General features: G+C 33.3%; 2 protein-coding genes across 5 annotated transcripts in view; both read left to right on the top strand.

Moving 5' to 3' along the window:
• LOC106461875 (eyes absent homolog 1-like) overlaps positions 1-5485 on the top strand; it is an 88469-nt gene extending 82984 nt beyond the window's left edge. For all 3 annotated transcript variants that reach the window (XM_013921741.2, XM_013921740.2, XM_013921739.2), the window contains one exon: positions 2613-5485. In XM_013921741.2, coding sequence (XP_013777195.1) covers positions 2613-2693 — 81 coding nt within the window. In that variant the 3' untranslated portion in view covers positions 2694-5485. The remainder of the gene's footprint in view (positions 1-2612) is intronic.
• Positions 5486-9852: 4367 nt separating this feature from the next.
• Positions 9853-12183, top strand: part of LOC106461869 (venom metalloproteinase 3-like) — a 34232-nt gene continuing 31901 nt past the window's right edge. The window contains exon 1 of one of the 2 annotated variants that reach the window (XM_013921732.2): positions 9853-9938. The gene's annotated coding sequence lies outside the window, so the exon portion shown is untranslated. The remainder of the gene's footprint in view (positions 9939-12183) is intronic. The other variant, XM_022388945.1, reaches the window with a different exon arrangement.

The raw sequence follows: 12183 nt of genomic DNA, 5'->3' as shown, positions 1-12183 counted from the left end.
CAACAGTTGCTCTATAACAAACGCTAGAACGTCTCACGTGCTCGTGCTCGACAATACTTAGTTCAATTACACACTCTCCGACTGCAGTTCAATTACTCACTACACTGTTGTTCCGTCACGTTGTAACCATCTTATACATACCAGGCTACCCCAATCTAGTAATCTCCCGATAATTCAGGAAGGTTCGAGAGAAGGAGTGGCGTGATACTAGTCACGTGACCTCGCTGACGCAACAGTTAGTATAGGTCTAAGTATGGCTATAATATAGGCTACAATTTGTATGATGATGAACCTAGGGTCTAGAAATAGTTATAATTGCAATTAGACCTAAAGTCTAGTACATTAGTTGGTGTAAGACATGATTTACAGTCAGCCAATACAATTACAAACCACTACATTATGCCTATAATGTTTGCTAGATCTAGATCTAGGCCTTGCCTGTTGCATATATTGCCAATCTTGCACACCAGTTAATATGTCACATCAATCTCGTATTTTCTTTTTGTTGAACATACACTTACTTGTACGTTGTACTCTAAGACTTGTATTTGATCTACAGATGAATGATAGAATAGTGTAATTTACTTCTGTACGTCAGTTCGGTCTCACTGTATTTCAGTGGGCGGCTTTTAAAAGTTAAAACTGCAAGTGTAATACACAAATAACGTAACACTGTGTCGTATTCACTTAACGTAGATCAGTTGCGCTATATCCTAGGGGAGGGCATAATTATTAATTAATAGGCATTATAGGCCAGAGGAAATTTTGCGCCCCTTCACACCTGCGACTGGGGAGCGACTGCCCCCATTGCCCCCTCTTGCTACGCCACTGGGGAGTGATGATACAAAGTGGACTTACATGGCAAAAATTACGTGAGTGATGATACAAAGTGGATTTATTGGTAGAACTACGTGAGTGATGATACAAAGTGGATTTATTTGGTAAAATTATGGGGAGTGATGATACAAAGTGGGTTTATTTGGTAAAATTATGGGGAGTGATGATACAAAGTGAGTTTACTTGGTAGAACTGACGCGAGTGATGATACAAAGTGGATTTATTTGGTAGAACTGACGTGAGTGATGATACAAAGTGAATTTATTTGGTAAAATTATGGGGAGTGATGATACAAAGTGGGTTTATTTGGTAAAATTATGGGGGGTGATGATACAAAGTGAGTTTACTTGGTAGAAATTACGTGAGTGATGATACAAAGTGGATTTATTTGGTAAAATTAAGGGGAGTGATGATACAAAGTGGGTTTACTTGGTAAAACTAAGGGGAGTGATGATACAAAGTGGACTTACATTGTAAAAATTACCGAAGTAGTGCTACAAAGGAAATCTGACATGGTAGAATAAAGTGCATTTAAATGATAAGAATGGTGGAAAATAGCACAACTTTGTTGAGAAATAACGTATAAATAACATGAGTATTTTTATATTAACAGTACTGAATACATCAATGAGTACTTTTTTATCGTATGACAAACAACGTAATGAATTTATTACTATGAGCAAAGCTACGCAATGGGTCATTTACACTGTGCCCATCACGGTTACTGGAGAGAATTTAGCTTGGTTAAAACTTAAACACTTAGCTTAGACTTTTCAAGCTGTGATTATTATTATTAGAGATATTTGACAGTAAAAACATATTTTATAAAGAATATTTTGATATCTTTAAACGTATGACAAAACTGCATTATAATTTTAAACAGAAGAATTAAGAGCGATATATATATATATATATATATCGGTACATGTGTATAATATTAAAATAATAAACATACAACGTTAAAATCAATACACAATTAAAATCATTTCAAAATAATGACTACATGTTTCGACGCGTCACACGTCATCTTCATGAGTGAAGTTGTAAGAGATAAATTTCACATTTGATATTTTCTTAAATACCACGTGACCTGTCTGTAATTTTGCATTTGTGCATAAATATCAGAACAGGTTTCGCCACATTCTTAGACAGATATTCGCCAGACCTTTATTTCTATTTAATAATTTATAATTATTTTTAAATTTCATTATTTACAACGATTCTCGAGTATTAGTTGCTGTAATACCTCAAGGTTGAACTAATACAATTGTTTTTTTCTCATAATATGTTATGTTGGGTTTTACTTAATTGTTCTGCTATAGCCGAATGTTCTGTTTTTGTTTGTTTTTCATTTTTTATACATCTCTTATGTTCGGCTATATGATATTTTAAATTACGTTTTGTTTGTCCAATATAAATACTTCCACATTCACATTCAATTTTATAAATTCCAAATTTATACATTAATTGTGCACCCATCTTTACTATTGCCTAAAATTTATTTTATCTTATTTATAGGTTTAAATATAGAGCAAAACATTTGTTGTTTTTTAAAAAAAGTAAAAAAATCAGTAGTTAAACCTGGAATATATGGTAACACTAAACATTCCTTTTTAATGTTATGTTTAACCTTGATCTATATTGCCAAATTAGTGAATTTATTAACTGCTCTATCTACAATTATTTTAATTGTGTATTGATATCAACTTTGTATACTTATTATTTTATTGAAGAGTGTGTTTGGTAACTCAGAATTTTCTTTTTGTTTCTGTTAGATGAACTTTCCTTTCTGGAGAGTTAGTTGCCATTCAGACCTTGCAGCCTTGCATCATGCTTTGGACGTTGGTCACCTTTAGACCGACCATCAGGTGGTATTACAAATCTAGCCTTACAGTATTCAATATATTGGTCTGTCAAAGTTTTATACCATCCATTCCAAGCCTGTTACTCAAGCACGTGTTTTTTCCAGCAGAAACCTGTACGTCCGTTTGATTTCTGTATGTGTTTGATGGGAATGAACAGAGACTTAATCCAGTAAATAATGTGATTTAGTATGCTTATTGTACAAAACGGCGAAGAAAAGAAACATTCTTGTTTGGAAAAAAAAGAACGTGGATATATTAACAAATGTTACTATGGACAATGAAGGTAATGATCGTAGGGTGGGAGGGGTAGATAATAAGGACGGTAAATATTTCCTTACAATCTGCATTCTACAGGAAAAAGAATTGTATTGATTATATTTGTAGTAATGTTGTCACTTGTACAGTGGGTAAAGAAAATTCATCACCGACTGTTATAACTCAACATAAATGTACTGCAGACGATGATCAAGACGAAAGTCATTAAGAAATCTTATTCTAGCTTTAATTTTCTTTTAGAAAAAGTTTGAGGACAATGTATAAGGTATCTAAAAAAACAATCGATTCAGAAAATATAGCCATAATAATATGGGTAAGACATATCAAAATAAAATTCGAAGAGGTGTCGCTAATATGCTTCTCCCTTGCCTGAATTTTCTCCCTTTTTAAATTTTGAGCTAAAGATGGAGTGAGCTAGCTCGAACTATTTTTTTCATTCTACTTGTCACACAGTTCTGAGCTTCTAACAGCTTTATTATTATTTCTTTTTACCAGTGAATTGTTTAAATATATTAACCTTCAAATCAAAAATAGCGTTAAGCGCATTCTTTGGTATTTTCATTTACTGGGCGCGTCATCTGTATTTCAAAAGTTTCACTTCAGTAGGAATCCGGAAATAATTAAACATTTAAAGGTCTCTAGCAAAGTGTGTTGTTTTACTTATTTTGTATGTAAACTTTTGTGATTTCTTTACTTAAAGTTTTATTTGTATAGTAAAAAGAAGAACATATTTTTCACGTCTTCGTTGATTTTTATCACTAGTTACATACTATGTTTTTTCTTGCTTGTAATACTAAATCATACATAAGATGATGAATATTCTAGTACTTATATATTTAGATACAAATTTTTGGTCATTTTAATGCTAGCAGTAATGTTTTATTAGATGATGGTCAGGAGTTAAACGACAATTATAGTTTACAATGTAAGTAAAGGCATCTAAATGGTTGTTAAGGCTACAGTTGTTATGCCAATAGATGATTATGCTACTAGCGAGGGGAAGCTGGAAGTAATGTAAGTGATTTAGTAAACAAAAAACAACAACAACAACAAAAAAAAAAACAGATGTTCAGAAGGAAATGTCAAATAAATAAAAATCAAACTGATATAACATAAGCTGAATTAGTGTGGTAATATAAGGCTTGAATCAGACTGGAAATTAAAAGTCCAACGCGAACTTTAACTACAATTAATTTTCTGTCCTGCTCACAATTTTGGCGTATTTCTAATCTCATTTAAAACCTTCATCACAGTATAAATCACAAGACTAACACGTATCAGCTCTGCTCACGATGCTAACGTTATAGGATTCTATTGTAACATTGCATCAATAACTAGGAAACACGGCTGACCACACTACATCTGAATGCATCATGATAAAATTACTTGTAACTAAAACATAAGCAGAGTGAAGTATGGGTTGTAGATAAAAATTTGGTTTTAGTTTTGAAGGGTGTATTAACCCACTGTACTGCCAGCACTAGCCCAGCTTAGTTCGGTTTATCCTCCTTTTATGATCTGAAGCCATTAATACCGATTACTTCGGTTCACCTTTCTTTCTGAACAGAAGCAGTTAATCCAGCTTACTTCAGTTTTCCTTGTTTTCTGAATTGAAGACGGCATTAACCCAGATTAGTCCGTTTTATCTTCTTTTCTCAACTGAAGCCAACATTTACCCTAGTCGGCATTAACCAAAATTAGTCCGTTTTATTTTTTTTCAACTTAAGCCAACATTTACCCAAGTCGGCATTAACCCAAATTAGTCCGTTTTATCTTCTTTTCTCAACTGAAACCAGCATTTACCCAAGTCGGCATTAACCCAGATTAGTCCGTTTTATCTTCTTTTCTCAACTGAGCCAACATTTACCCAAGTCGGCATTAACCCAGATTAGTCCGTTTTATCTTCTTTTCTCAACTGAAGCCAACATTTACTTAAGCCGGCATTAACCAAAATTAGTCCGTTTTATTTTCTTTTCTCAACTGAAACCAGCATTTACCCAAGCCTGCATTAATCCAGGTTACTGTGGTTTACCTTCTTTTCTTACCTGAAGCACGTATTAACTCAGATTAGCTTAATGTATCTTTTTTTACTGAAATGATTGTTATTTTATTTCGTGCTGTATTGGCTAATGCGACTAAACAAACTTAATACATGAGGTATTCTTTACAATTAATTGGTTAGTACTTCGACGATAGTAACGTGTCATATTGACGTTAAAATTTCTTACAGTATAAGATAAAAATATGTAAAAAAATACCTCTCAGTGTTTCTTGTGTCTGTTATTTGTTTAGCTGTACGAAAGAATTATAAACACTTTTACCAAATACTTTGGTAGGGACCTGAAGGATTCAGAAGAAGTTGTTAGTAAATTAGGTAAAGCTTTATATTATGTTAGTCATATGAGTTACTTTCATTATTAACATTTATGTTACATTTCCATTAAAAACTGGCTTGAAAGAAATTGAGTGTAATTGTATTATCTTTATATAAAATTTTAATCAATTCATGTGTTGTTTTTCTATTGCTTAGTTACAATTATTTACGTGAACAACTCTTCTGGAACAAACAAGTTGTGTGAATTAGACAAAAACTCGTAATGGACATGTTAAGAATCACGAACCTAAAATTATCGTCTTTCTACCGATATGTATCTAATCTACATTTGTTATAGAAGTATAGAGTGCATTGTTTGTATAACAATGAATTTGATTCATGTAAATAATTTTGATTTTATTTATGAATCAAACGAGTAAGCCAGATTTATACAAGCGTTGAAAAGAAACTATTATAATTATAAGTTACATAATAAACCTTGAAAATGGAACCTTAATTACAATTCGGATATTTAACCCTAAAAATATAAAGTTATACATCAGATTGTAATTGAAAAAAAAATATAGCTATATTTATAACTAATATATACATATGTAATCAGAAGATGTAACTACTAGTACATTATTTGTGAAAATTCACTGAAAACAACAACAAATTCTCAAACATATTTGCACACCTTGTTCTGGGAGACACCAAACCATTCTGATTCCCTGTTTGGGTACCCCAGTATGAAACTTTCGAAAATGTAAACTTATGTACTGATCTTGAAGGATCTCATACACATCCATACCAATTTTCATATAAATTCATGGATTCAGTCCTGAAAACCCGAAGTCCTTTTTTACCCACTTATGGAGATTCAAATTAAAAATGTTTTTTGAGCTGATTCTTACATACTAAAGTCAATTTTCCTGTAACTCAGTTTAGTCAAATCTAGAGTCCCAATATTTCTTGCCCCCCATTTATAGAGCCTCTCACAATCTTTCGAAAATTGTTTCTTCATTTATGTTCTGTATGGTGAAACATTTTGCTGGAGGAGTATTTGATGAAGGAGGTCTTAGAAGAAATGATTCAAGGGAAACGATCTAGATGTAGAAAGAAAAAGGAACTAATGGACGATCTGAAAAATGGAAGACTGTTTGGTGAGATGGTAAAGAAAAGCACTCCTTGACGATCTGGGAGAGTTGGGAATTTTATGGTGACATAGAAGAGATAAGAACTGTTAGATGATCTGAGAAATAGGAGATCGTTTGGTGGAATGTAGAAGAGAGCTGAAGATTGAAAGGGCTGGAGGAGGAGTTGTAGAACCAAGAACCTGTCCTTAAGGATATAACTCAATAATAATAATTATATTCTATGGAGACCATGTCAAAATATAAATATCAAGGTTTTTGTTAAACATTGTGAGAGCAGTTCAAAAATTAAGTAAATGTAGAAACGTACATACGAAGGTACAGTTGAGAATTACTATATAGATTCAGATAATTTTCAAAAGTTTCGAAGAAGTTTCTTTCTGTACGTGGAAGTTTCGACAAGAATTGATGTTCCCGGCTTTAACTGACATCAACTAGAAATAAACAATTATTATTGTAACTCGTATAGATAACCTGAAAAATATAGTTCTATTAATAACTCACTGGAAAAATGTAGCTATAAGAATAATTCAAACAGAAAACTGGAAAATACGACTATAGTTATACTATAAATGTACAGTATTATATACATATATATATCATATGTATGATAACCGAAAACACACAAGTATATCTAACTTAGCTATATATTCAAAAAGAATAGACTTCAGGTATATTTAATAAAAGTAGCATAACAAGATGAGTTATAATTCAGATATATAACCGGAAGTATATAACTGTGGCTATAATTTAAATAACAATGAACAACAAGAATTTTGCTACTGTAAAAACACAAGTGATTCGGGGTAGTTTGATGGTGCTGATTTTAAAACTGTAGACAGAATTTGTCCATCGTATCTAGATTTTGAGTTACTGTAATATCTCAATATTTTACCAGCAATGTGAAATAACACGCAATCAATTCAGTACAATAGATTTATGCTGTGAAATTAAGTTTACTTCCACAGTTTAATGGGTAAAAGGCATACATTTTTGATAACTTCAAACTGACTGTATTGCATTGGTGTAAAATTCCAAATATATTGTTCATATATGCTATTTGTTCTCGATATAATTGTAGTAAATTGCACCACTTTTGCTTCATTCCTATACTCATCTGCTCTGCCCTGGAATCACAAAACCCTCACGTGCTCAGTTTTCTAGAACATTCGAGAAGTACCTCGACTGAGCATAAAAGAGGTGGAGTCAGATGTTTCTCTTAGTTGCCCCTCATTCACTCAGTTGGTCACATCGCCTCGCCTACCTTGTTCCTCACACTATATCCACGATATAATCAAATTCTGCAAAACTATGTTTTTAAAATCTTTTAAGCTCTAGTTCTGTAAAGATAAATTCTTATATATATTTCAAAAAAATAAATTGAAATGTTGGCTGCTTCCAGTTCAAGTAAAGTCTGAACGTGCAAAAATCACTCAAACAGTTTCTGCTACATTTGTAGAAAATATATTACAGTTTCACGAAAGAAAAACATCACACACAAGGTAAAGGTAGACTACTACCACTAATTTGGGTGTAAAATTGGTGACCAAGAAAAACATTGGGCTCCACATATGTGTTGTACAGTTTGTACATCTGGCTTAACACGGTGGCTGAATAAGAAGAGAGCAAGTATGCCATTTGTAGTTCCCACGATATGGGGTGAGCCCAACGATCATCTAACTGACTGTTATTTTTGTATGACTAATGTTTCTTGATATTCAGGCAAACTAAACAATACATTAAATATCCAGATATTGCATCTGTAATGAAACCAGTACTTCATGGGGATGGTCTTCCAGTGCCACATCCACTAGCGAATTGGGTAACAGAAGAGTTATCCTGCAAGGAAGACAGTGAACCCCCCTCATCTAGTTATTCTATTCTTACGGCACCTAAACCTAAAGTATTTCATCTGATCACACAAAAAGAGCAAAATGATTTGATTCGTGACTTGCCTATATCAAAGCAGCATAGGTAATTTATTGGCTCTGATTTACAGCAATGGAATTTATTAACTTCAGGAACAAGAGTTTCAACTTCCCGAAGTCGTCATCAAAGTCTTGTTTCTCACTACAGCATGCAAAATACCTTTTGTTTCTGTACAAATGTTGATGCACTAGAAAAAGAATTAGGTACTGAAGATCAACCTCAAGAATGGAGACTTTTATCGACTCATATAAAGTCTGAAAGCTGTACTTTTGAACAATGGTGACACTAAGCCATCGGTTCCTGTTACTCATGCTGTAAACATGAAATAAACCTATCAAAGCATGCACATTATACATTCTTAAATGCAATTTTCAATGAATAAATGAAATTATTAAAGAATATTTTGAATAAATATATCATAACTCGTAAATTACAAGTGAACAGTAGTTTTCAACATGATTTATAGAATAAGAATCGTCAAATTACTCAGAAAAAGTTACATTTTTCAGGTAGAAATGTTTTTGTTGCCTAGCGTAATCGGGAAGTTACAGTAGAAGTTACAACTTAGAAATAATCCACACGATACAATGATACAGTTATAATTCGAATGGAAACCACACATACAAAACATCTATAGAACTTTCGAGTGTGCGTTAAATGTCGTAAATTTCAATCTAAAACGGTTGACCATTGTGCACCAGTCCATAATGTTCCACTTGTATATTTTCCAGTAAAAATGATAAAAATAAGGAATAATCATTTCGAAAAAGTAACATTTCATGTCGGTTCTTAAGAACAATAAAATGCCCTAAAAACAAACTGATATCCACGAATTATGTTTAGATATTAACGACAGTACGAAATGCCAGGTCTACGGATGTTTTTAGTCAGATTATTGCACGTAGTGATAAGGTTGTCTACAGAAGAGTCACGATAATATGCGCTGTCGTTAAGCCTCACTGAGCTCAGACTCTCGGGCTTCAGTTTCGTTTCTCGTTATATGGGGTTAATTATGTATGTTCTGAGTAATCAAATGTCTTTCTCTGTACAGTCCACTTAACACAGCTAAAACAAGTGATAACTGTACAGGTATTACGCCTGAACACATTAGAACTAGAACACTCGCCAAGCCCAGAATGTAGGTGATATAGTGTAGGAGCATTGTCTCAGCTCAAGGATAGGGTAAGAGAGAATAAAAATTGGCTCGATTGAAGCACAGTTGATTCTTGTTTCTGTAATACCTGTTGCTATGTAGGTCACAGCTGTAGACTGAGATTGAGGTGGTCAACCCAACTGACAACAGGCCCGGGACTCCACGGAGACGGTAAGTAGCGACTTTCGCCAGTCTCTTGTACTAAATATAACTTACATAGCTAATGGAACACCTATAGCAATTACGGTTAAAGACTCGGTTTTTCTCCGTAACAGTTTCTTCCTAAGGTACAGGTAAGCCATACTCCGGGCTTACACAAGGTATTCACGTAGCTGCAGCAGGTAAACATAAGCAGATGCAGTAAGACTTCTAGTCAAGTGACTGCGACTCCGAAGACGAGAGTATTACAGGTAAAAACATTTTAAAAGTAATTGAAACTGAGAAGGTGAGAGTTAAAAGAGAATGTAATAATAGTTGTAAGTAATTTAACAAGAACAAAAGAGAGTTCGGGAGAAATAAGGCATGTGATAAAACCAGATTAAACGTTGCTTACTTCATAATTACTAGGCAAGTAAGTTACAAATAATGTAAAATTGGGAAACTAGGAACCATGAAACATCCTAAGATTGTAGCTGGCTAGACACCAAAGTATTAATGTTAATCTATGTTATCGAATATGTGTACACTAGCTCCAATTTCTTACTATTGATATTATAAGGTAATCTTACAGACTTTGTGCTGAAGCTTTACGTACAAAACTGACATATTTTCGTTGCAACCTGACTAGTACTAGCAACAGGTTTTTACCCTGCAATAAACAACTACCGTGCAAAGACCTAGTTACTATACAGCAACTATATTGCGGACAAATATATTATAGAGTTAGAAGGAAATAAAAAAAAAACAGCAACAATAATGGAGTCGCTGTAGGAACAATGAGTACTGTAAACATCTAGTAGTCTTATAACAACACTGCTCTATTAATAGCCAGTTTTCCTATAACAGCACTGATGTATAAACATCCAGTTGTCTTATAACAACAATGGTACATAAATTCTGTGACAAAACTATTGTATAAACACCCTCTAGTTGTACAATAAGTCATCTAATAAAACTACTGTATTAACATCTGGTTGTCCTGTAACAACACTGTTATATAAATATTTGGTTGAACTATAACAATACTGGTGTATAAACTATCTGTAGTGTCGCTGTATTAAGATATAGTTGTCCTGTAAAACAACATTGTTGTATAAACATTTAGTTGTACTATAACAATGCTGGTGTATGAACTATCTGTAACTATGCTGGATTAAGATCTAGTTCTCCTGTTACAACACTTCAGCATAAACATATATTATCGTATAACAACCCCACACTATAAATAGCTAGTTGTCCTGTAGCAACATAGCAGTATAAACACCATGTAATTATGTAATAACAATACTTTATATACACCAAGTTGTCCTGTAAGAAAACTGTTGTGCATAATCTAGTTTTCGTCTAACTACCTGTAACAATACTGCTATATAAGCATCTAGTTCTCCTGTAGCAGCACTGCTGTATAAAAATGTTGTAATCCGGTAACGACACTGCTGTAGAAACATCTCGCTTTCCTGTGACAACACTGCTTTATAAACACTGTCGGGAACTACGTTTTAGTAGTAGTAGTAGTAGTAGTATATATGTATAGTAATGTAAATATATGAGTGTGTTGGGCTAAGGTGATACAGTAGGTGTCTGTGACTTGTTGGTGATACATTCGACAATAAACGAACAGCATGCACTCCACTTGTCTTTAGAAATAATATATATATTCGAAACAAGTTAAACGTATCTAAAAAAGTTCTTCACACTATGCTTTTCGTACTTCCAGTAATAATTTGCTCTTTGTACTTCCAATAATCGTTCGCTTTTTGTCAAAGTCCACACAGGCGAATTCAATTAAATTAGAACACCCTTTGACGAGAAAAATTATTCTCCTTATTTTATTCAAACTGTTAATCTCACTCTAAGGTACCAACCGTTAGGTCATTCACTCCCACGACGATTAACTTTACGTTTTTAAACTTTTCTCTGACCAAAGTTCTCTTTCACGTGACTTTACTTTTACTCTGTTTCCGTTCGTCTGGTCGCAGCTATTTATATGTCTATCATTTAGACCTTCTAGAAATCTCCATAGCTTAAATCAATGAATTACAAACACAAAATAAATAAATTATTAATATTATCTATACTAAACAGTTTTATATCTGACAAACACCCAATGGTTGTGTAACAAAACTACCTTATAAACACCAGATACTCCTACAACAACGCTGTAATCGTTTAGCAACACTGTTGCATAAACATCGTATAAAGGCACCGCTCTATGAACATTTTGTCCTGCATGAACACAAATGTCTTGTAAGAATAACGCTATATAAAATCTAGTTCTCCAGTAACATCAGAGATGTATAAACATTCATTTTAACTCTAACAACAGTGCTGTATAAACATCTAGTCGTTTAATGAAACTGTTAAATAGATGAGTGATAGACTTGTAACAACACTGTTGTGCGGACATCTAGTAGTGATGTTATAGCACAGCAGTGTAAACGTTAAGTAGACCAGTAACAGCACTGTTGAGTAAATATACACCTGGAAAAAAGTTAA

Source organism: Limulus polyphemus, unplaced genomic scaffold (genome assembly GCF_000517525.1).
Source record: "Limulus polyphemus unplaced genomic scaffold, Limulus_polyphemus-2.1.2 Scaffold1050, whole genome shotgun sequence".
Taxonomy (NCBI): domain Eukaryota; kingdom Metazoa; phylum Arthropoda; class Merostomata; order Xiphosura; family Limulidae; genus Limulus; species Limulus polyphemus.
This window is presented reverse-complemented; position numbering and strand designations above follow the sequence as displayed.